Below are 22,217 nucleotides of genomic sequence, written 5' to 3' on the forward strand. Positions count from 1 at the left end.
AAACCTTTTCCATAAAACTAATGTGCATTAAACTTTTAAGAAGTGGAAATCTGTGCTTAGTCAGTTAAGTGTCCGTACTTGAGCTCAGGTCATGATCTCACGGTTTGTGAGTTCGAGCCCTGCGTCCGGCTCTATGCTGACAGCTCAGAGCCTAGAGCCTGCTTCGGATTCTGTGCCTCCCTCTCTCTGTGCCCCTCCCCCAACTTGCGCTCTGTCTCCTTCTCAAAGATAAACAAACATTTAAAAAAAAAAAAAGAGGTGGCAATCTGTCTTCTGCACAATGAGTTGGCAAGAAGGGATTGTCAGTTAAGCGGTTTTCACTAAAATAATGAAGCTTTTTCTCAGTTTCATCTCAAAATTGTTAAGTGTTGCTATCCAGACAGCACTTTATGATAAACATTTAAAATAGGGGCGCCTGGGTGGCACAGTCGGTTAAGCGTCGGACTTCAGCCAGGTCATGATCTCGCGGTCCGTGAGTTCGAGCCCCGCGTCGGGCTCTGGGCTGATGGCTCAGAGCCTGGAGCCTGTTTCCGATTCTGTGTCTCCCTCTCTCTGCCTCTCGCCCGTTCATGCTCTGTCTCTCTCTATCCCAAAAATAAATAAACGTTGAAAAAAAAAATTTTTTTTTAAATAAAGAATTAACGGGCGCCTGGGTGGTTCAGTTGGTTGAGCTTCCGACTTCGGCTCAGGTCATGATCTCGCGGTCCGGGAGTTCAAGCCCCACATCAGGCTCTGTGCAGACAGCTCAGAGCCTCGAGCCTGCTCTGGATTCTGTCTCCTCTCTCTGCCCCTCCCCCACTCACGCTCTGTTCTCTCAAAAATGAATAAACATTAAAAAAATTTTTTTAAATAAAGAATTAAGATTACATGTCCATCTAAGGTATAATTCTGATTTTGACAGTATTTAGTATTTATCTACATTTGAGTATTTTTTGCCACACATATGTAGCAGGTCAATAAAATGGGCCTGCTCATGTGTTCTTTGCATCTGGACCTAAATGCATACGTATATAAATGCATCATGATTTTCTCTTGCACTGAAAATTTTCATTTACTCCTAGTAATTAGACAGTTATGCACTAATGCTGGCTGTGTCATTATTCTAGAGCGTTCGAGACAACTTTCTAGCACAAAGAATCTTTTAGAAATACTTTTAAGATGGCCAAGAAATGGAAGCATTCTCTTACTGAATGCTGCTGTCCCTTTAAGTGAAACTGACAATCAATCACCATTTGCCAACTCTAAGAGATGATTCATTGATAATCTTTATGTTCACTACTTATCTGAAAGAAATAAAAAGAGGTCTCTTAGCTGGGGGCTAGACTAAAGCACAGCTGAGTCCTCGAGGGCCTCCGGGAGTTGGAAGGGGTACAGCTTTCACAAACTCGATGAACTTCCTGGGTAACACAGTGGGGCTACCCTCCATTCCCACAGTTACACGGAGTACAAAATAACGGCAGCAGATTGAGAACTTCAGCACAGCTTGGCAAAGGTGAAAGCGACACTGTAAAAAAGCACAAAGGAACCACAAGGCACAGGGGCCTGATAGCCCTCTGCTTCAGGTACAATCCTTTTCAGTCACCATGAAGCATTCAACTACTACAGTACGGGAGAATCATTGACTGTTTGTAATTAATAGGCTAAACTGTTCCAAATCCTGTGGATGATGGCAACAGGGTCCATTGTACTTTCTTTCCCCCACAACAGGCATCACAACAGTGTCCTGGTTAGTGCTTCGGAGGGGGGTGAAGTCAAGGACGCTGTGAAGAACGAGGGGGGGGGGTCCTAAGCTAGAAGGCTTCCCAGGCTGATGTCAAAGCTGAAGGCAGAAGGGTAAGGAGGAAGGAGTTAACCTGGTGAACAGGGAAGAGGGTGAGGTTGGAAGCCTTGGAAGCAGAAGAACAAGCACAGGGTGAGAGAATGTTCTAGATAAACACCCACTCCCCCACCTAAGGGCCAAAAAAATTGCAAAGTGTAAATACAGATAAAAATGCACCCTGTATTCTCTTACTCTTGATATGTTAGCATTGCTCTTTTCCTTCTTTGCCTCAAAATTCACTCCCCTCCCTTCTTGGGATCCACAAAATAAAGCTCTGGGGCAAACACTTTTTTTAGTACTGAAAGAGGTAACCCTGGAGCATTCTTTTAAAACTTGTTTTCGTGTTTCATGACTTAATCTCAATAAATAAGATGCTAGCATACTTTGCTTTGAACTAGAAACCAAGCCCTTGATAAGAGCCCAAAGTGATAACCAGGCCCCTGGGCAAGTCTGACCTTCAGGGATGAGAAGCAAGGGCTTGGTCCTCCCTAGAGATTCAGAGGACACACCCTCCCAGGCAGAGGGAGATCTGTGTGGACTTGCAGGACCAACAGGACTCCCAGGTATCACGCTGATGGAGCTGTCCAGTGACCAGAGGTTGCAGGGGGAAAGGAAAGGAGGACAGGGGAGAAAAGGCAGTGACAGGAGCAAATTCAGATGAACCGGGGTAGCGGGAAGTCTCCTGATGAGAACAAAACCTTCGTTTCTGTTAGAAATGGGAAGCCAGGTAGTTTGCTGATAGCCAGCGTCAGGGTAGGGGAGAGGGCACTGAATGGGTTCTCCAGAGAGGAAGAGTTTCTCAAGGTGGGATCTGGGGACCATCAATAACCAGACAGGCTATTAAGATACAGATTCCCGGGGCGCCTGGGTGGCGCAGTCGGTTGAGCGTCCGACTTCAGCCAGGTCGCGATCTCGCGGTCCGTGAGTTCGAGCCCCGAGTCAGGCTCTGGGCTCATGGCTCGGAGCCTGGAGCCTGTTTCCGATTCTGTGTCTCCCTCTCTCTCTGCCCCTCCCCCGTTCATGCTCTGTCTCTCTCTGTCCCAAAAATAAATAAACGTTGAAAAAAAAAATTAAAAAAAAAAAAAAAGATACAGATTCCCTTCCTACAGATTGCCTTGATGGTTACAGCTTTGTAGTACAGCTTGAAGTCTGGGATTGTGATGCCTCCAGTTTTGGTTTTCTTTTTCAACGTTACTTTGGCTATTCGGGGGTCTTCTCTGGTTCCATACAAATTTTAGGACTGTTTGTTCTAGCTCCGTGAAGAATGCTGAAAGTGGCTAAAATTAACAACTCAGGAAACAACAGATCTTGGCGAGGATGCAGAGAAAGAGGAACCCTTCTGGACTATTGGTGGGATTGAAAACTGGTGCAGCCACTCTGGAAAACAGTATGAAGGTCCCTCAAAAAGTTAAAAATAGAACCACCCTATGATCCAGCAATTGCACTGCTAGGTATTTATCCAAGGGACAGAAAAATGCTGATTTGAAGGGGCACATGCACCCCAATGTTTATAGCAGTGCTATCGACAATAGCCAAAGTATGGAAAGAGCCCAAATGTCCATCGATGGATGAATGGATAAAGAGAATGTGGTATGCATATGTATACATATTATACTCTATATTTATGGATATATAGAATGGAATATTGCTCAGCAATGAAAAAGAATGAAATCTTGCATTTGCAGCAACGTGGATGGAACTGGAGGGTATTATGCTAAGCAAAATAAGTCAGCCAGAGAAAGACAGATATCATATGACTTCACTCACGTGTGGAATTTAAGATGCAAAACAGATGAACATAGGGGAAGGGAAGAAAACGTAAGATAAAAAGAGAGAGGGAAATAAACCATAAGAGACGCTTAAATACAGAGAAGTGAGGGTTGCTGGAGGGGGGGGCGGGGGAAAGGCTACAAGGGTGATGAGTAGGATGGAGGGCACTTGTTGGGAGGAGCACTGAGTATCACATGTAAGGGATGAATCACTGGGTTCTATTCCTGAAACCAATATGAATTTAAGTAAATAAATTTTAAAAACAGAAGATGACGGGGAAAAAGTGCTGGCACATCAGCGAACAGCCACACCCACGACAGGAAAAGGGAATGTCGAGCTGGCGAACCAGCCTTCACTTAAATACACTACATTCGAGGTGCACCCGTGTGGCGTAGTCCCAGGGAGGACTCAGTGGTGGTGTTCTGTCTTCTTCGGAAAAGCGGACAGCAGAGAGACGGGCGGCCTGACGTCCTCCTCCTAGAAGAGGATGCATCGCATAATGAGGCAGCCTGAGGGGCGCTCTGAGGACACGATGGAGGTGGCTACCGACAGCTGACTGCGCTGGACAGACAGAAGGAGGAGGCCACGCTTCACAAGCTCCCTTGCAGCCGGAGGTAGCCAAGTTGTACAGTCCTAGCCAGCGAGACGCAAGGAGAAGCCCCAGTCCGGAGCTTTCCTTCCCAGATACAAAGGCAGAGTCTCGTAAGGAGGTTTCTGCCTTCCTACGATGTCCCCCTTCTTCATTGTGACCCCGGAGGAGTGGCAGTCACCTTGCACTCCTGAGAACAAAAGCCACAGGTGAAAAATGGCAGCCGAGGGGAGGAGCCAGGTATGTTGACAACTTCCCATAGCACAAGCTCTGGACTTCATCATTCCAGACGCCTTGAAACCAGAGAAAATAAACCCTTTATTTGAGTCACTGTTCTTCAAGTCTTCGGTTGCGTGCAGCCGAGCCCGTCCGCAACTTCGTTTACTTCTTCCTCTCTCTCCTCTTCAAACTTGTCGGTAGTTTTTGCGAATGGTTATTAGCCTCACGAAATGTGTCTTCACGTTCCTCTGGCATCAACCATAGTAGCATCTTATACTCGCAATCAATTTCATTAACATCGAACTGATTTAAAGCAATTAAATCATCTGAAAACAGAAGAGCCTAGATACATCTGTTTGTCATCTAACTTAGAACACAGGCGAAGGCATCCTCATGGCCCACCCTTACCAGAAACCAACGGAAATGAAGGCATAAAAATAAAAACCAGAGAAAGACCTGCATCGGCAATAAATCAGGTAGAGAGGATATACCAAAACCCTCAAGAAATGTTTGTCAAATATGGTGCAGGTGAAACTGAGCTGAAGACAGTTGCTTTATTGTTTAATTGGTAAAAAAACTGGATACCTAAGTACCAACTAATAAGGGAACAGAGAAAGATGTGAAGGGAAGGCCATCTGATGGTACCCATTATGTCTTCCTAACGTGGAGAGGTAGAGAGCAAGGGGCAGAGGCGGGGGTGGACCATGGGCAGGATGGGCCCATTCCATGAAAAGTCCCTTCCCCATCCCAGCAGGACCATTTGAGGCAAGAAAAGTGGTCTTGACACCAAAAAGGAAGCAGGGCCTTGCCGCGACATACTTCTGAGACAAGGCACAAACGTTTCAGAGCATCGGTCTGATGTAGCATGACACCCCCTAACACTATGTCCTGACACAGGGGGTACTCTTCAGCCCGGCAGGCAGCAAGCACCCAAAAAAAGGCTGGGGACGGTTGAGGGAAGGGGCAGACTGCCACTAAAAACCAGACTTGGGAAGCAAGATACCGGTGCTGTGATTTCAAAAACACAGTGGAAACGACTTTCCGGGAAAATGTTCCCTTGCTGGTAGCCTGTTCCCTCTGCATCTCCTCAGGCCACAGCAACCATTAAATACAAATTTAAAAACTCCAGGAGCGCCTGGGTGGCTCAGTCAGTTAAGCATCCAACTTCGGCTCAGGTCATGATCTCACGTTTCATGGGTTCGATCCCCGCAGTTGGGCTCTGTGCTAACAGCTCGGAGTCTGGAGCCTGCTTTGGATTCTGTGTCTCCCTCTCTCTGCCCCTCCCCCCGTTCAAGTTCTGTCTCTGTCTGTCTCTCTCTCAAAAATAATAAACATTAGAAAACAAAAACCTCCAGAGCCATTCTTCACCCACCAAATAGGTCGAGTTTAGTTGAAAAAGCGTATTTTGGGGGCACTTGGGTGGCTCAGTTCATTAAGCATCTGACTCTTGATTTCCGCTCAGGTCATGATCTCATGGTTCGTGGGTTCAAGCCCCACACAGGGCTCTGTGCTGACAGTGGGAGCCTGTTTGGGATTCTTTCCCTCCCTCCCTCTCTGCCCCTCCCGACACCCTCTCTCTCGAAATAAATAAATAAACTTTAAAAGAAGGAAAATAAGGGGCGCCTGGGTGGCTGAGCTTGTTGAACACCCGACTTCAGCTCCAATCATGGTCTCGCAGTTTGTGAGTTCGAGCCCCACACCGGGCTTGCTGCTGCCAGGGCAGAGCCGGCTTTCGATCCTCTGTCCCCTCCCTCCGCCACCCCTCTCCCACTCATGTTGCCTCTCATCCTCTCTCTCAAAAATGAGCAAACATTTTTAAAAAATTTTTAAAAATAATAAATTTAAAAAATAAAATAAAAAATAAAAGTTAGTTACTAAGCATATAATTATTAAGGTAATTACGTGAAGATATAAATGAAAATTCAGGAATATAATTCTAGTCACTCAATATTTTTAGGCAAATGGGAAAGGCTGCTTACACAGAGCTGAAGACTGCAGTAAGTTGACTTTTAAAAACGACACAAGCAACGTAAAATGAAATTGCACCCTCCATTCTTGTTGCTTTTCTTTTAATAAGAGGCATTCTAGACTCCAGGGGGTAAAAATCCACACATTGATAGACTGTAGTTTGTATCAGTCCCGTCGACAGGATCACCTATTGGTTCTAACAATCTATTTTCGTGTTCTGGTCTCAGAAAGTAGGTTGTAGCTTTTCAGCACAGATGTTATTCAGGGGGGGAAAAAAAAAAGCCTGGCTTTTTACTGACCTATATTAAGTATAAACTCAGCTGAGTCACCAAAGCCTCTTGTGATCCTAACCCAAATAAAATCTCTTCAACCCAGTGTGGTCCTTGCAACAAACTCCAAAAACATATTGTAAATAGCTCAGCTGGCAAGAGGAACTCAAGGGAGACATATTATTTCTTCTTTGTAAATTCAGTCTTACTTCCTTTCATACAAAAAATAAATAAATAAAAAACTAAAAAAAAAAAACAAAAACCTTTAAATGGTGCACCATTTACCAGCAAACATTTGGCTCAGATCCTGGCATAAGGGTCAAGGGATCCTACTCTCCTACAAACGAAATAGAAGTATGATCACTACGTGGCCCATTCACTTATTCTATAGTTAATTATCCTTGGTATATTACAGCTATAAACAAAGAGAGGCAAAGAAAGACTAGTTCTATAACGGTGATCGCTGACTTTCAGACATTTCTGTCTCGGCTATCATTAGCTATAAATGAATGGCCCAAGATGTTAAGAGTCCGAAAGAAATCAATTGATAGATACCAGGGAGTTTCTTAAAGAAAAAAAAAAAAAAAATCCTGCTGACTCCAAGACATGTGTGAATTCAAGTAATAAACTAAATGGGGAGGTGAAAGGTCAAAGAAGAGGGTAGGGGTCACCCAAAGGGTGCCGCCTCTTTAAATGGAATAAGCAGAAGGAAATGACTTTAATTCAATTAGCTCGTCCAGAAACCTGGGGCATGGAATACATAACATGATACGAGGGGAAATTTACTGCCCTGGGACTCCTCCATCTGTGGTTCCAGGGGACGCTGCTGCTCCCTTTCTCCTCGGTGCATCTTGCTTTTGCAACCATCTCTTGTGTGGTCCAGATCCTGCCCCAGCTGGCTTTTCCTGCTGCCAGCGGTCGCGAGGGCCGCTCTGGCTCTCACGACATGAGTGCTCCCCACATCCAGCCAGACCGCTGGCTCTGGGATCGCCACTCTTCCTGCACAACACCTACTTCACTTGCTCGAAGGGTGGTCCGGGACCACCTGCGTCAGATCATCTGGCATTCCTGTCAAAAATGCAGATCTCTGGGTCCTGTCCCAGGCCTGCAGGATCTGAATCCCCGGGGAAGGCGGCCAGGAAGTGTCGTCTGAACACGTGGGCCGTGTATGCTTGTTAGCACGCTGACACGTGGGAACCGATGAGTGAACGCACGCTATATAACGCACTAGGTACTACTGAATGAGTAATTCAATCATTGCTTTAGATTTCAGTCACTGGGTTTTAAATAGCAAACCCTACATCTGGAATGCCTATTCAGATATGCGACGCTGTGAGGTACGCAAAAGGAAGAGGGCACAGGGAGAGCCAGGATGAAGGAAAGAAGGTGTGGCCTCCCACCCAAAAGACTGACCCTAAACCAATCATCAGGCTTTCCCATCCGTTCCTAAAGAAGTGAGCACTATGAAAATAAACTTTAAGGAATTGTTTTAAATTAATCATTTCAAGTACCTCATTTAAGACTCTAAGAGGAAATGCTAGTAATTATGTCCTGAGTTAGCAGTCACTCAACTGATGGCCAAATAAGATAGCTCTTTCTAGCCAGCCATCTTAGCAGACCTCTAGCATTTAAAAGTGTTGATGTCGGGGTGCTTGGGTGGCTCAGTCACTTAAACGTCCGACTTTCAGTTCAGGTCATGATCTCATGGTTGGTGAGTTCGAGCCCCTCGTCAGGGTCTCTGCTGTCAGTGCAGAACCTGCTTCAGATCCTCTGTCTCCCCCCCCCGCCGCCCTACCCCACTTGTGCGCATGCTCTCTCTCTCTCTCTCTCTCTCTCAAAAATAAAAATTGAAAAGTGTTGATCTCTTTCTTGGGGCGCCTGGCTGGCTCAGTTGGGACAGCACGCACCTCTTGATCTCAGGGTTGTGAGTTCAAGCCCCACGTTGGGAGTGCAGCCTACCTTAAAAAAAAAAAAAAAGCGTTCGTCGCTTCCTTTATGAGCCGTGTCTTCTCTTGGCTTCTGTGACTAAGCCCTTTCCTGTTTCCCTTCCTCTGATTGTTTAGTCCCTTGCAGGCTCTGTTAACACGCTCTACCCAATCCTTAAAAGGGGATGCACCCCAAACGTCCTTGGCCTTCTTCTCTGGTCAGGACGCGCTGCCCGCCGACCACTGTCCTCACTGCCACGGTTTCGTGGCCACTCCACGCTGTGGACCCTTCAGTCTTGCAGCCCCGCGTCCTAACCGGGCTCCCGTCCTCCACAGCCACCTGTCCACTGGGGACATGCCAGTGGAGACTCAAAATCCACTGAACTCACCCTCTTCCCCCTCCAACCTGTCTCTTCCTTCAGGATTCACACTCTCCAGCTCCATATCACCGTGTATCCCTCCCAGAAAGGGGGCAGCTTTTCGAGAGCAGGGACGGCAAACTCACACTCAAATGCCCAGGTAACAAATTTACCTTTTACTTGAGAAAAAAGTAGAGCCCTTCTATGTAGTTTACAAATTTTGTCTCATTTAATACTCACGGCAACGCTCTGAAGTAGGTATCGTTATCTCTAGTTTACAGGTCGGTAAATTGAGGCACGGGGTGTTGTAGTTTTGGTTTTGTTTTGTTTTTTAAATGGACCTTGCTCAATGTCGCTCAACTAGTAAGAGCCAAGATTCGGACGCAGGGACTCTGGCCCGGAGGTCAGTGCACTGTGCTCTCTCTGAGAGAACAGAGTTGGGTGAAGGAAAATACAGAGCACAGGGCCCAGAGAACTGCAGAATGCCTGCTTCGAGGCAACCAAACTCTTCGCGGCTCTGCGTCTTAAACTTTTATTTTAGGTCTCCACAGCACTCCCCCACCTCTACATAAGGTTCTGTTCATTCTGTTTCTTCAGTCCCTCTCTCTCTCTCCCTCTGCCGAACCACAGCCTTAGTTCAGCCCAAATCACATCTCAGTTGACTGCCACTGATTTGTTGGCCACCATTCTTTTTTTTTTTTTAAGTGTATTTACTTATTTTGAGAGAGAGAAAGAGAGAGAAAGAGAGAGAGAGAGAGAGAGAGAGAGAATCCCAAGCAGGCTCCACATTGCCAGTGCAGAGCCCAATGTGGGGGTTGATCTCAGGAACCGCAAGATCATGACCTGAGCCGAAGTCGGACACTTAACCAACTTGAGTCACCCAGGCGCCACTGTTGGCCATCATTCTTGCCTCTCACTGGCCTGTGCTCGATAGCCGTGGTCAGCAAGGTTTTTTCTCTAAAGGGCCTGATAGGAAAAGTTTCAGGTTTTCCAGGTCATAAGTTTTCTATCACAAATACACAGTTCTGCCAACACAGCATGATGTCAGCATAGAACAAATGGATGTGGCTGTGTTCCAATAAAACTTTATTTACAAAAACAGGCAACTCTTGCTCAGTGATATCACTACCACAGTTCTCATAAACAATCTTACTCCTTATACGGAACTAAATTCGACATGGTCCCCAAACCTTAGAGAATGTGGTAAAAATAGAAAAGTACCGGGTAAAGTAAAACGTAAAGTAAAAAACATGAGTGAATGCTTTTATAACCACAGGGCAGAAAAAAATATCTAAGCATTAAAAAAAAACAAAAAAACTAATAAAGTTGAATACATAAAAGTTAAATATCTAAGTGGGGAAAAATCAAAACAACAAAACATCACAAAAAATGTCAGTAAGAAATGACTAAGGAGATAAGAAACAAAGAATAGAAGAAAAAATACAAATGATCAAAATAGAGGAAAAGGTGTTAAATCCCGTAAAGTATGAAACTTAATACACACAAAAATCTTTTTCAGTTATCTTGTAGGCAAAACTGATAAAAACTGCTTTATGTACAAGCACAGAATACAGATGGAATCAGATTCCCACACGCTATCACAGGGCATATAAATTATTACTGTCCTTTGCAAGGAACCAACTGGTAGATTTATCAAAACTAAAAAGTTTAAAGCTAGCACTTACATTTCAAAACACTCGTCCTACAAACAGACTCACACAAATTATCCAAAGACTTATGAACATAAAAATTAACCAGAGGGGTGCCTGCGTGGCTCAGTTATTGAGCGTCCAATTCTGGATTTCCACTCAGAATCTCATGGTCCTGATCTCGTGTCATGGTTCATGGGATCGAGCCCCACATCAGGCTCTGCACTGACAGTGTGGAGCTTGCTTGGGATGCTCCCTTCCTCTCTCTCTATCCCTCCCCCTGCTCGCACGTGTGCATGCTCTGTCTCTCAAAATAAATAAACACTAAAAAAAAGGTTAGCGACAGATTTGCTTTTAATAGAAAAAACTGGAAACACCCTACATGTTTATTGGTAGAGGGTTAGTTAAGCAAATAATGGCAGTTCTGCATAATGGAATAGTAGGCAGCAATAAATACTTTGAGTGAAAGCTACAAAGCTAAAAGAAAGTGGCAAGTTGCAGAACTGTGTGTATGTGTGTATGTGTGATGATCCTATTTCCATAAAATGTACAACGATAGGGCCGCCTGGGTGGCTAGTCGGTTAAGCATCCGACTTCAACTCTGGTCACGATCTCGCGATTCGTTGAGTTCGAGCCCTGTGTCAGGCTCTGTGCTGACAGCTCAGAGCCTGGAGCCTGCTTCAGATTCCACGTCTCCCTGTCTCTCTGCCTCTCTCCTGCTCGCACTCTCTCTCAAAAATAAATAAACATTAAAAAAAATTTTTCTTAAATGTACAACCATACCTATCAGTTCAGATCTGCATACTTGTACACACACAGGAGGCTACATTTCAAGCAGGGGTTTTATCTAGAATGGACTAAAGGGTACTTTTTCTGTTTTAGATACATGCTTCTGTATTATTTGAATTTCTGTTGTAATAAGCTTGTAATAGCTGAGAAATAATTAAGCCACTTAAAAAAAACACGAGACAAAACACAAAGTGATTGTATGTTCCTCCAAAGAACTTTCCAGAACTTCCCGCAGCTGAGACATGGGAGCCAAACTCCTTAGCGTGAAATGCACGCCAGCATGGCAACATGGCCCTGCCTAACTCTTCAAACTTTCAGTGAGTGTCTCTTCTGTGTCACATACAATTGTACTGCATTGCTCATAATATCCCCAGTTTTCAGAATATTCCAGGATGTACCCAACTTCTTTGCCTTTGCAACGCCTTCTCCCTCTGTTTACAATCCTTGGCCTTCAGTATCTCTTAAACACCCCTTCACTTCAACCCCCTTCACAGGCAGAAACAATCCCTCCTCTGGGTCTCCCCTCTGCCTTAGGACACAGCTCCATTAACATTATAATACAGCACCCATTAATACAGATTTCTCTAAGCATGGGTACAGTAAAAATAACAGTATTAATAATTGCTAATTAAGTGCCTAAAAGGTGTTGGGCATGCTGGTCTCATTTAATCCTCATGATGAGGCTATAAAGTGAGTACCAGTCTCTCCATTTTACAGGTAAAGAAACTATGGCGTTCAGGGGCGCCTGGGTGGCGCAGTCGGTTAAGCGTCCGACTTCAGCCAGGTCACGATCTCACGGTCCGGGAGTTCGAGCCCCGCGTCAGGCTCTGGGCTGATGGCTCAGAGCCTGGAGCCTGTTTCCGATTCTGTGTCTCCCTCTCTCTCTGCCCCTCCCCCGTTCATGCTCTGTCTCTCTCTGTCCCAAAAATAAATAAACGTTGAAAAAAAAAATTAATTAAAAAAAAAAAATAAACTATGGCGTTCCAAGGTGAAGTCAATTACCCAAGGTCACAAAGGTCACCAAAAGTTCTGGGTTCGAAACGCAGATGCATCTGACCACCGTGGTTTTATTTTTATACACGTGCAGACCTACAAAATCTCCCCCACCAGACTATTAGCTTCTCTGTGAGGACAGATGTCCTGGATCTCTGTATCTTTAGCACTTAGCGCAAAGGTACATGGTAGATGCCCCGCAAATACCGAAGGAGAGCCAGGCTCTTAGTATTAGCACCATCGAGTTCCACCCCCTTGATGATGCAGGAGTCCCCACTCCAACTTCTGTCACACATGATCTGCTTCCGTGTGGATGGTTCCAAGGACGAGGACCGCCGCCTTTTGAGGCAGCCCGTTTCACACCCGATCGTTCTCCTGCGAGCTCTCCCTCACGCTGCTGGCATGTGCAGTCCCTCCGTTCTGCCCTCTCAACTGTAAATCAGCAGCACTGCTCCTTTAAATCAAAGGCGCTACAGACACTGGAAGACGCTGGATAGGTGTCTTCATTCTCCTTTCCCTCATCTGCTTTCTCCCTCCTCCCTTCTCTCTCCCAAGAAAAACCACCCCGTGCCCCAAGTGACAGGGTTTCCAGCCCCCCTCTTCCTTGCACTTGCCCTCCTCCGGACAACTTCAATTTGTTAATTTCCCTCCTACAATCAAGTCCTTATAAATGAGAAGCACTGTACGTAGAGAGCTACGTACTCAACAAGATGGCACGATGTCTGCCCGCAGACATCTTAAGGGAAATATAACATACGTTAAATAGACAAGCAGACGTCTACCTGTAATCATTTGGAAACTAACCTTCAAGGTGCTCCCATGCGTCGGGCATGCTGTTGGGTACTCTGAATGCACCATGTGATTTAACTCTGATAATCATTGTTCCTGCTCTACACGAAGAAGTCTCAACAAGGCTGAGAAACGGCCCAAAGGCTCAGTTGACTAGTAAATGACCTCGCCAGGATCTGAACTCCACTCTGCTGGACTTCAAAGCCATATTCCAAGTTTTGAGAAGGGAGACTCGGGCCAAGAGCAGGCAAGACAAGGCTTAATGGAAAAGCCTTGAAAGGCGCTAACTGGATACAAGAGGGGCAGGAGGAACGGGTATGGTGGGTGTAATGACCAGTTAACGGGCAGGACAGGGTGGGGGGAAAAAGTCTGCTTATGGGGAAGAGTTTCATCATTCCTCTCAGGTCTGGCAGAGCTGAGGAGGGAGGCCATATGGAAGGACTGCAGACTCTTGGGTAGGATAGGAACACACGAGGGCAGTGTTTTAGGAAAGTGGGTCTGGCAGAAGAAGAGAGGCAGAGATCACAGCCAGGAGCTCCTGCAGTAACCGCAGACATCTTATGATTTGGACCTCAGCTAGGGTGGCAGCTTCAGAAAATCGGATGAGAAATCTCATAGGCGTTACAAAAGACTCCTACGCTAACAGTTGGATGTCAGACTAGAGAGGAAGGGAGATTGTGCAGCAAAGACTCAAGAACGATTCTAAGGTTTCCGGTCTGGGGGAAGCAAAGAATGCTGCTATTACTGCCAGAAATGGGACAGAGAGAGAGAGAGAGAGAGAGAGAGACAGAGAGAGAGACAGAGAGAGAAGTGATTTGCAGGATGAGAGGGGGATACTGATGTGGGCACGTTCAGCGATGGTGCACACAATGCAAGAAGTTCTTGCTGGTGGCGGAGGTCAGTTCCGCTGCCTTCAGACTGGGAGGACGCATTTTTGGGGTGACATCCTCATGATCGCTTTCGGGAGTCATTCTTACCATGGCAGCACCGATACGCCACTTACATAAATGACGAAAGCAACCTTCGGTGAAATGTGATGATTCCTTGCTTAGCTTCTGGAAAGAACTAAGGCATGTTTGCGAGGAGGCCCCTGGAATCAGTCTCACTGTTTTAGAGCTACACTGGGTAAGTCTTACGGTGACTCTTCAGCTCTTCCCGTCAAACTCCCTATGCCTACTTTCCATCCCGCACCCCCCCCCAAAAAAAAGGATTTTCTTTAAGTGACCTCGGTCACTGAGGAAAGAAGTTTGCCTCCTTTCACCTTGGATTTCAGGCTCAACTCTCCTGAAACACACACACCACCACCACCCCGCTTTCCCTGGTTTTCTCTACTCTCAAAAGCCTCTCTGTCTCATCTGTTCGTTTCTCCATTTTGACTCCGTTAACATTACTTCCCACTTCTCTCCTCAAAGAGTACCTGGTTTAACTTTATGTTTCGCCCGTTATACTTCTCCCTATGCTCGTCCAAGAAGAGGAGAGACCGTGTCTTCAAGCTGCAGGATGACCCAGACCCCACCTTCTACACAGGGTTAGCCCACAATAAGCTACTTTTACGCTTAGCTACGAGACGGGATGCCAACAATGAAGCTTCGCCTGAGTCACTGGTGGCTGTTGACAACCAACTGACACGATTACGGGTTAATACCCAACGCGTATGGTAAAATTTGGTACGGTTTGCTAGACTTAGGCAACGAAAATCTGGTTCCAGACCTGTTTCTGAGAGAAGTGCGCTAAATCTCCACATGCCTGGGACAATCCCAGAGGCCCTACAAGAAGCAAAACCCAGAAGTGAGCTCGGAGTCCTGGTGGCCACCGCAGGTTTGCTGCGTACCAAGCACAGGCGTGCAGGGATTTTCGTTTCCAGGCCTCAACCCGAACTCATTATCCCACTGCAGCTTTAAAGGACAGCAGGTGTAAAAACGCAAAAGATGAGAAATATGCAGGACAGGCATTGTACTTTAATTGCGAGTAAGAGAGAGACTAGTTTTAGTACCACGCGTTTGGTGCAAAACCATTTACAGTTCCGTGTAAACGGAGTTTGGAAAACTTGGTTTTAAATCTCAATTACGCTGAAGACAGCAAAAACCACCAATGGAGGATCAGCAGTTTGAAGATATTCCTTTGGGGGCGGCGGCATCTGACCACAAGTAAGGCTTTAAGCAAGAACCTGACGATACAGGAAAAGCAACGTACCTGTGAGTTTGATTTTGGACAGCCGAGCCAAGATTCCTGGCAAATCATCCAAATGGAGTTTCATCTCTTTCCACTGCTTTTCATCCTTGGTCTCTCTTCCCACATCGAGTGAGCCTTCAATTACGGAGGCCGATTCCAGTTCCAGCAGTTCTTTGTCATTGGGCTTTCTGGATAAAGGTAGGTGGGGGGGTGGAAGAGGTCTCATTGCACAGGTCTCTGCTTTGGCCTGAGCCAAAGAGCTTCTCTCAAGGAAAGGGGACACTGTGGGTTCTGGCTTCCGTTTTACTTGCTGGTTGAGGCTTCTGTTCAGTTGTGTGACATACTAAATAAAAAAAGTACACGTTACTATCAACCCAAGGCCCCAAAGGCTCTTAGACGGTTGTTTAGTAACACCGTCCGTCAGTCTGATACTGGACTTGAGAGATTTTCCTCAACCGTTGTAAACGTATGCTGAATCAATGAATGCTAGAATGTCTTCCACAAGGAAATCTCTATGCTAAGAGGTACAGAGACTATAATGCCTCAGCAGCGATTTTTAATTCTATGGTTTAGAGAGTCCTAGAAATTTATTTCTTATTCATACCCTCCAGCATTTTCCTCAACACAGTACCACAAGCTGGAGGTTAAACGTCCAATACGGTGAAAAAGTTTTCTATCATTGAGAGCCCAAGTCAAACCTACTGTCGACTTTCAATGTTCATAGGCAAACAGAGAGGGGCTCAGCGGTGGGGTAGAATTCAGGACTAAGTGACATTAAAGCGCTGTGTATGTGGGAAGAACACGAGTTGTAGAGTCCAACAATCTCTCCTGCTTACCAGTGAAAAGTAATAACTACTAACATAGTAGGGCCCTTTCTGGTTTTACAGAATACATATCTTTACAGTTTATAAATTGTGTATCTTATTTAAGCTTCCAAAAGGCTATTTAAGAAAAAGGATCACTGGGGCGCCTGGGTGGCACAGTTGGTTAAGCGTCTGACTTCAGCTCAGATGGTAATCTTGCAGTTCATGAGTTCGAGCCCCACATCGGTCTCTGTGCTAACAGCTCAGAGCCTGGAGCCTGACTCTATGTTTCCCTCTCTCTCTGCCCCTCCCCGACTTGCACTGTCTCTCTCTCTCCTCTCTCAAAATTAAATTTGAAAAAACATTTTAAAAAAAGAAAAAAAGGGGCGCCGGGGTGGCGCAGTCGGTTAAGCGTCCGACTTCAGCCAGGTCACGATCTCGCGGTCCGTGAGTTCGAGCCCCGCGTCGGGCTCTGGGCTGATGGCTCAGAGCCTGGAGCCTGTTTCCGATTCTGTGTCTCCCTCTCTCTCTGCCCCTCCCCCGTTCATGCTCTGTCTCTCTCTGTCCCAAAAATAAATAAACGTTGAAAAAAAAAAAATTAAAAAAAGAAAAAAAAAAGAAAATGGATCATGATCATTATTATCTCTTTCTTTAACTTACAGAAGAGAAAACCAAAGCTCAGAAATAAAGTGACAAAGTCAAGGGCGAGTTAGTTGTATGTGTCCCTGGTACCTGGACCCACCTATTCTGATAACCAGTTAAGTGATTTTCAGTTACGTCACAAAGACTTGAAATGACATACACTAGTCCTAGAAAGGAATGAAAACTCGTGAATGAACCAGAGTTGTATTTATATAAAAAAAGGCATTATATACATGCTTCTAAATATCCATTATCCTTGATCCCCAACTTAAGAAATCTAAACATCTCTGGAAATGTAAATCTCTTATCAAAATAACATTTCATTAAGATTTTGTTACTTTTAAGTTTTAAGGTGGGCATTCTAAGTTAAAAAAGATGAGAGAAGTATCAAATCAGACTTTAGAGGATGAGTTTGCTAACTGTTCATACCTGTGTCATAATTATGAGTTTTCAGCTCTCATTTCTCCATTCTGTACTTTTCTATTTGAGAAAATGGCAGATGTCCTCACTGCTAATTAGGAGTAAGTTACCCTGTGGCCCACGAGATCATGGAACCAGCCCAGAGGCCCGAGATGTATGAGCAAAGCTCACTATAAAGTCCCTAGCAAATGACAAGATCTCAGTTTGCTTGAGTCTACTCAGAAGTGCCTGCGTTTCAAAGACTTTTGGATGCAAGGCTGATGCGGGAACACAGGTCACACTGGTAAAGAAATTATTTCTACGTTACTGATACATTCACAGAACCTTAAAGAATTTAAAGAGATGTGTGATAACGGTTCAGCTTTTCCTAATTTTACCCTAGGTGAAATATGCCAGAAGTTTCCAATCTTTCTCCAAACTTTATCAATAAGTTCACGATCATACTTTTAGCCTTGGACACCAGGGTTATTCTGGTTTCAGTTAATAATCAAAACGAGGAATTCAAGTTTTGGATAAACTCGAGAGGACACTAAATAAAAATCTTTTTCAAGCAGCACTTCTTACGGCTCTTCTGATAACAGGAATGTCTCAAATTTCCTCCTACAAAGAAAGAAAAGGCAAATAGCAGCAGAGTGGGGAGTGTGCTTCTGAACATACCATGCGCCTGAGGAAGGTAAAGTGTTGAAATGTCATCCACTGCTTACGGACGCTCCTGAAAAGACGCATGAACTCGCGAGGGGATTCCTGCATAGCTCTTCCTTCCAGATACCAGACACATCCTCCCACCCAACCTGTAACACAGAAAAGGGGAAAACAATGCTCCCATGATTAGTGCTCCTCACCAAATGCTGACGGCACCTACCCGGAAGCCAAGCCGGCCACCGCGGTAAGCAACGCTTGCGTGATGGGTCAGACCTCTGATCGGGTTTGCCAATCACTGCAGTGGTTCACCAAGGCAGCGTAATTCTTCAGCAGGGATGGGAAATTTTCCATTTGGGAATCATTACGCTTTTAGTATATTAAATGCTGTAATGCCCGCACTGTTGATCTTTTTGAGAAAATATAAATAAACAAGTCAGTCACTTTTAAAACAGAGGCACCTGGGTCGTTCAGTTGGTTAAATGTCCAACTCTTGATCTCGGCTCAGGTCAGGATCTCACAGTTCGTGGGATCGAGCCCTGCATTGGGCTCTGCGCTGACAGTGCAGAGCCTGCTTGCCATTCTCTCTCTCCCCCTTCCTCTCAAAATAAATAAACTTCAAAGAACATGTTTTAAAATGGCAGAAAATGAGAGACAGTTTTTCTCAGTAACAATAAACTGGTAAATACATTTCAGATTAATATTTTGGCCACGTTGGGGAAGACGAATAACCAAAAGGAAGGTGAAACAGTCCTCAGTGAAATGGGGCTCTATCAATCATGTCAGAAAGAAGCAAACCAGGGGCGCCTGGCTGGCTCAGTTGGTTGAGTGTCTGACTTCGGTTCAGGTCATGATCTCACAGTTTGTGGGTTCGAGCCCCGCATTGGGCTCTGTACTGACAGCTCGGAGCCTGGAGCCTGCTTCGGATTCTGTGTCTCCCTCTCTCTCTGTCCCTCCCCGCTCACACTCTGTTTTTCTCCCTCTCAAAAATAAATAAACATTAAAAATTTTTTTTTAATTAAAAAAAAAAAAGCAGCAAAACAGCTGTGTCTGAATTTGGCTTTTAATCAAACCATACCTCCTCCCAAATAACAAATCCAATGCTTCTGTGTAAGGCCATGGAAGGGGAGGGTTTTATCACTTCCACGACACTAAATATTTCTGGTTCTCCCCCACCTTCACTCATTGCTTCTCAGCTTTTTGTGCCATCATGTCTTGCTGTGGGTGGCCAATTCAAGACAACCGTGCCCCACTGCGTATTGTCCCTGAGCAAATGCAGTTCTAGGGTAACTTCTAATCTTCAACTCATTTCTAGGGTCCTCATGCCTACTTCCCACTGCTGTCTCAGTATCTCGACATGGATGGGTTGTAACAGATAGGGTTTCTTCTGGAAGCCCAGGACAGACCTTACTGGCCTAGACGTGTGTGTGTAACTCCTTACTCTCCTCTAGGCACGCCACACATTTCACAATTTGTCCTTCTTTGTCGATGTTTCCCTGCTTTTGGTGTCTTGCCTCTGCTCTCTGCCTGTCAAATTTTCAGACCCTCCTGGCACATTAAACTCTTTTCAGTGGCGCTTCTTACCGGAAACTTTCCATGTGTCTCCGCCATCTTATTTGGGGGTTCCTTGATGGCAGGGGTTCCCCTTTACTCACCTCTGCTCCAAGAGCTCAGCAGAGTGCTCTCGATACAATGACGAGATAACGTCTGATGTCTGGATTTCCTACGTGACCTACGGGGACTGTGGGTAGCAGCATCACTGCCCCTCAGAACACATGGCAATTATCTTAGACTGGAGATGTCACTTCTTCACTGAAATCAGACTCTCCGACCTCAGTGAATTATGAAATACTTATTTCCCATACGTGTGAGTGTGCGTTGCCTGCATATGCACACAGGAGGGGGAGAGCGACACTGAAATCAGTCCTCTGAAATTTCCTTTCAAATGAGTCCTCTGATAGTCAAGGGCTCGTTTTTTGTTTTTTAATTGGATGGTGTATAATTTTCCTTTTATTGCCTTGATACTGTTCTTTGGGAAGATAGGACTTAAAAAAATTTTTTTAATGTTTATTTTTGAGAGAGAGACACAGAGACAGAGCAGGAGCGGGGGAGGGGCAGAGAGCGAGGGAGACACAGAATCAGAAGGAGGCTCCAGGCTCTGAGCTGTCAGCACAGAGCCCAACACGGGGCTCGAACTCACGAACCATGAGATCATGACCTGAGCTGAAGTCAGACACTTAACCGACTGAGCCACCCAGGCGCCCCGGAAAGATAGGATTTTAAAACCAGTTCTGAGGCCATTTGGTCCAATGAGAAGTACAAGTTGCTGGGAAGGAAAGAACCATCCTGGAAAATATCTCTCAAGGTTAAGTGTGTCAAACCTAGATTTTCCAGAATAGTAGTAAGAAAAAAAAAAACAGCTCGGAAACCTCACATTTAAACGATGAAAACACTTCATTCGGTCAAAACGTGTTGTATTTCTATGCATCAGTGCCTAGAGACTGAAAGACATTTCAGCCCTACTTAAGCAAATATAGGTTTGAAGGTCCACAGAGCTTACGATACTTAACATTAAAAATCTGCAAACACGTGACCATATCCACTATTCGCACCAATACTGAGTCAAGACGACAGTAGAGCTTTTCTTTTTGTGGGGAGGGGGAGAGAGAGAGAGAGAGACAGAGAGAGCGAGCAGGTCCCTGCGCGCACGAGGCTGGGGGTGGGGTGGTGGAGAGAGAGAACCTTAAGCAGGCTCCGCGTTCAGCACAGAACCTGACACCGGGCTCGATCCCACAACCGTGAGATCATGACCTTAGCTAAAATCAAGAGTCAGACGCCCAACCGACTGAGTCACCCAGGCGCCCCCATGATGGTAGAGCTTTTAAAATGTGGTGCACACACACGCGCAACTGAAAGGTCCTGAATTTCTTGTAATGGCTACAAAACACTTTGAATTTTCAGAAGCAAAAGCAGACATAACCATTAGATGCCTAATATAATCCCACTCTACCTTTCTGCTACCCTTTCCAACCACGTTGCTTCCATGTATCAGGCTCTCATAACGACCTTCCAACTGGAACATTAGCAGGTTGTATACTTCTTCCTGGCAGATTTTCTGGCAACCGTGTTCACGGGCTCAGGAAGCTAAACTGTCTATTAATTCCTCTCATACCAGCTTTGAAAAGACTGAGCCAGCAACAACGCATGGGAACCACACGCGGCCCACTTACGGGAACTGGGGAGCTCTGAGCGGTTAAGGGAGCTTGTTCTCTAAGAAGCGGAAAGTACAGAACTGACAGGCAGAGAAGCAGCCAGTCGGAGGAATGCACACTGGAAAACCTCCGTGCAGAGGTGACAATTCAAACACGCGGAAAGGAGGAGCTCTCTGAGAATGAGCGCCTGGGGTCGGGATCAAAGAACGCTCACGGTCAGGGAGGACAGAAAAAAAGAATCACGGACCTTGTAAGAAAACTTTTCATTACGAAAAATTTCCATCACACGCAATTACGTAAGAACACAGTGAGCTCCCACTACGTACTCCCCAGCTTTAACAATTACTACAACCATGGCCCATCTGGTTTCGTCTATACTTCCTCTCGCTTCCCCCCGCCTCCTTCCTTCTTTCTGAACCAGAAGGGACCTTTGAGATCATCTGGTCCAACTGCCTCCCTTGTTTTATAGATGTGTAAACTCAATTCCAGAGAACACAAATGATATGCCCCGAGATTACACAGCCAAGAGAGACCCATAAAATAACCTGGTTATTTTAACGTGTAATATTTCAAGTCAGTGTTTGTTATTTTATCAAGAGAAAGAAAGGAATTTCATAGAGCCGCTGTGCTCCACATTGCTGGGTGCTGCAGGGAGCTTGTGACAGGTGACGCCTAAAAAACGGTTCTGGGATTTGACCAGAAGGGAGTCCCCAGCCTCTCCTACCTACCTCCAATATGGACCTGGAACAACACATTCCTCAGCCGTTGGTTTTCATCAAAACTACTGGGGGGGGGGGGAGGTACAAAACAGTTCCCAGCCTCCTCTTTAACAGTTCTTTAGTGGGGCGCCTGGGTGGCTCGGTCGGTTAAGCGTCCGACTTCGGCTCAGGTCATGATCTCACGGTCTGTGAGTTCAAGCCCCGCGTCAGGCTCTGTGCTGACAGCTCAGAGCCTGGAGCCTGTTTCAGATTCTGTGTCTCCCTCTCTCTCTGCCCCTCCCCTGTTCACGCTCTGTCTCTCTCTGTCTCAAAAATAAATAAACGTTAAAAAAAATTAAAAAAAAAAACAGTTCTTTAGTATCTCCATAACGAATGAACAAACACCACGCATTGACAAACAAATACTGAGAGCCAACAATACACACGGGGTACCGTTCTGGGCCCTGGGGGCCCACAGATGAGCCAGTAGAGA

At 45.6% G+C, this 22,217-nt stretch overlaps 1 protein-coding gene across 1 annotated transcript in view; it reads right to left on the reverse strand.

Annotated features, from left to right (window-relative positions):
* Positions 1-22,217, reverse strand: part of LOC124519571 (protoheme IX farnesyltransferase, mitochondrial) — a 137,409-nt gene that overhangs the window by 114,255 nt on the left and 937 nt on the right. The window contains exons 2-3 of the mRNA XM_047089911.1: positions 17,833-17,966; positions 15,332-15,653 (exon numbers count right to left, since the gene is read on the reverse strand). Of these exons, the coding sequence (XP_046945867.1) occupies positions 15,332-15,653; positions 17,833-17,966 (456 nt within the window). The remainder of the gene's footprint in view (positions 1-15,331; positions 15,654-17,832; positions 17,967-22,217) is intronic.

The sequence above is a fragment of the Lynx rufus genome, unplaced genomic scaffold (genome assembly GCF_022079265.1).
Source record: "Lynx rufus isolate CCGP_SWC_20201006 ecotype Redwood Valley unplaced genomic scaffold, mLynRuf1.p SCAF_28, whole genome shotgun sequence".
NCBI lineage: Eukaryota > Metazoa > Chordata > Mammalia > Carnivora > Felidae > Lynx > Lynx rufus.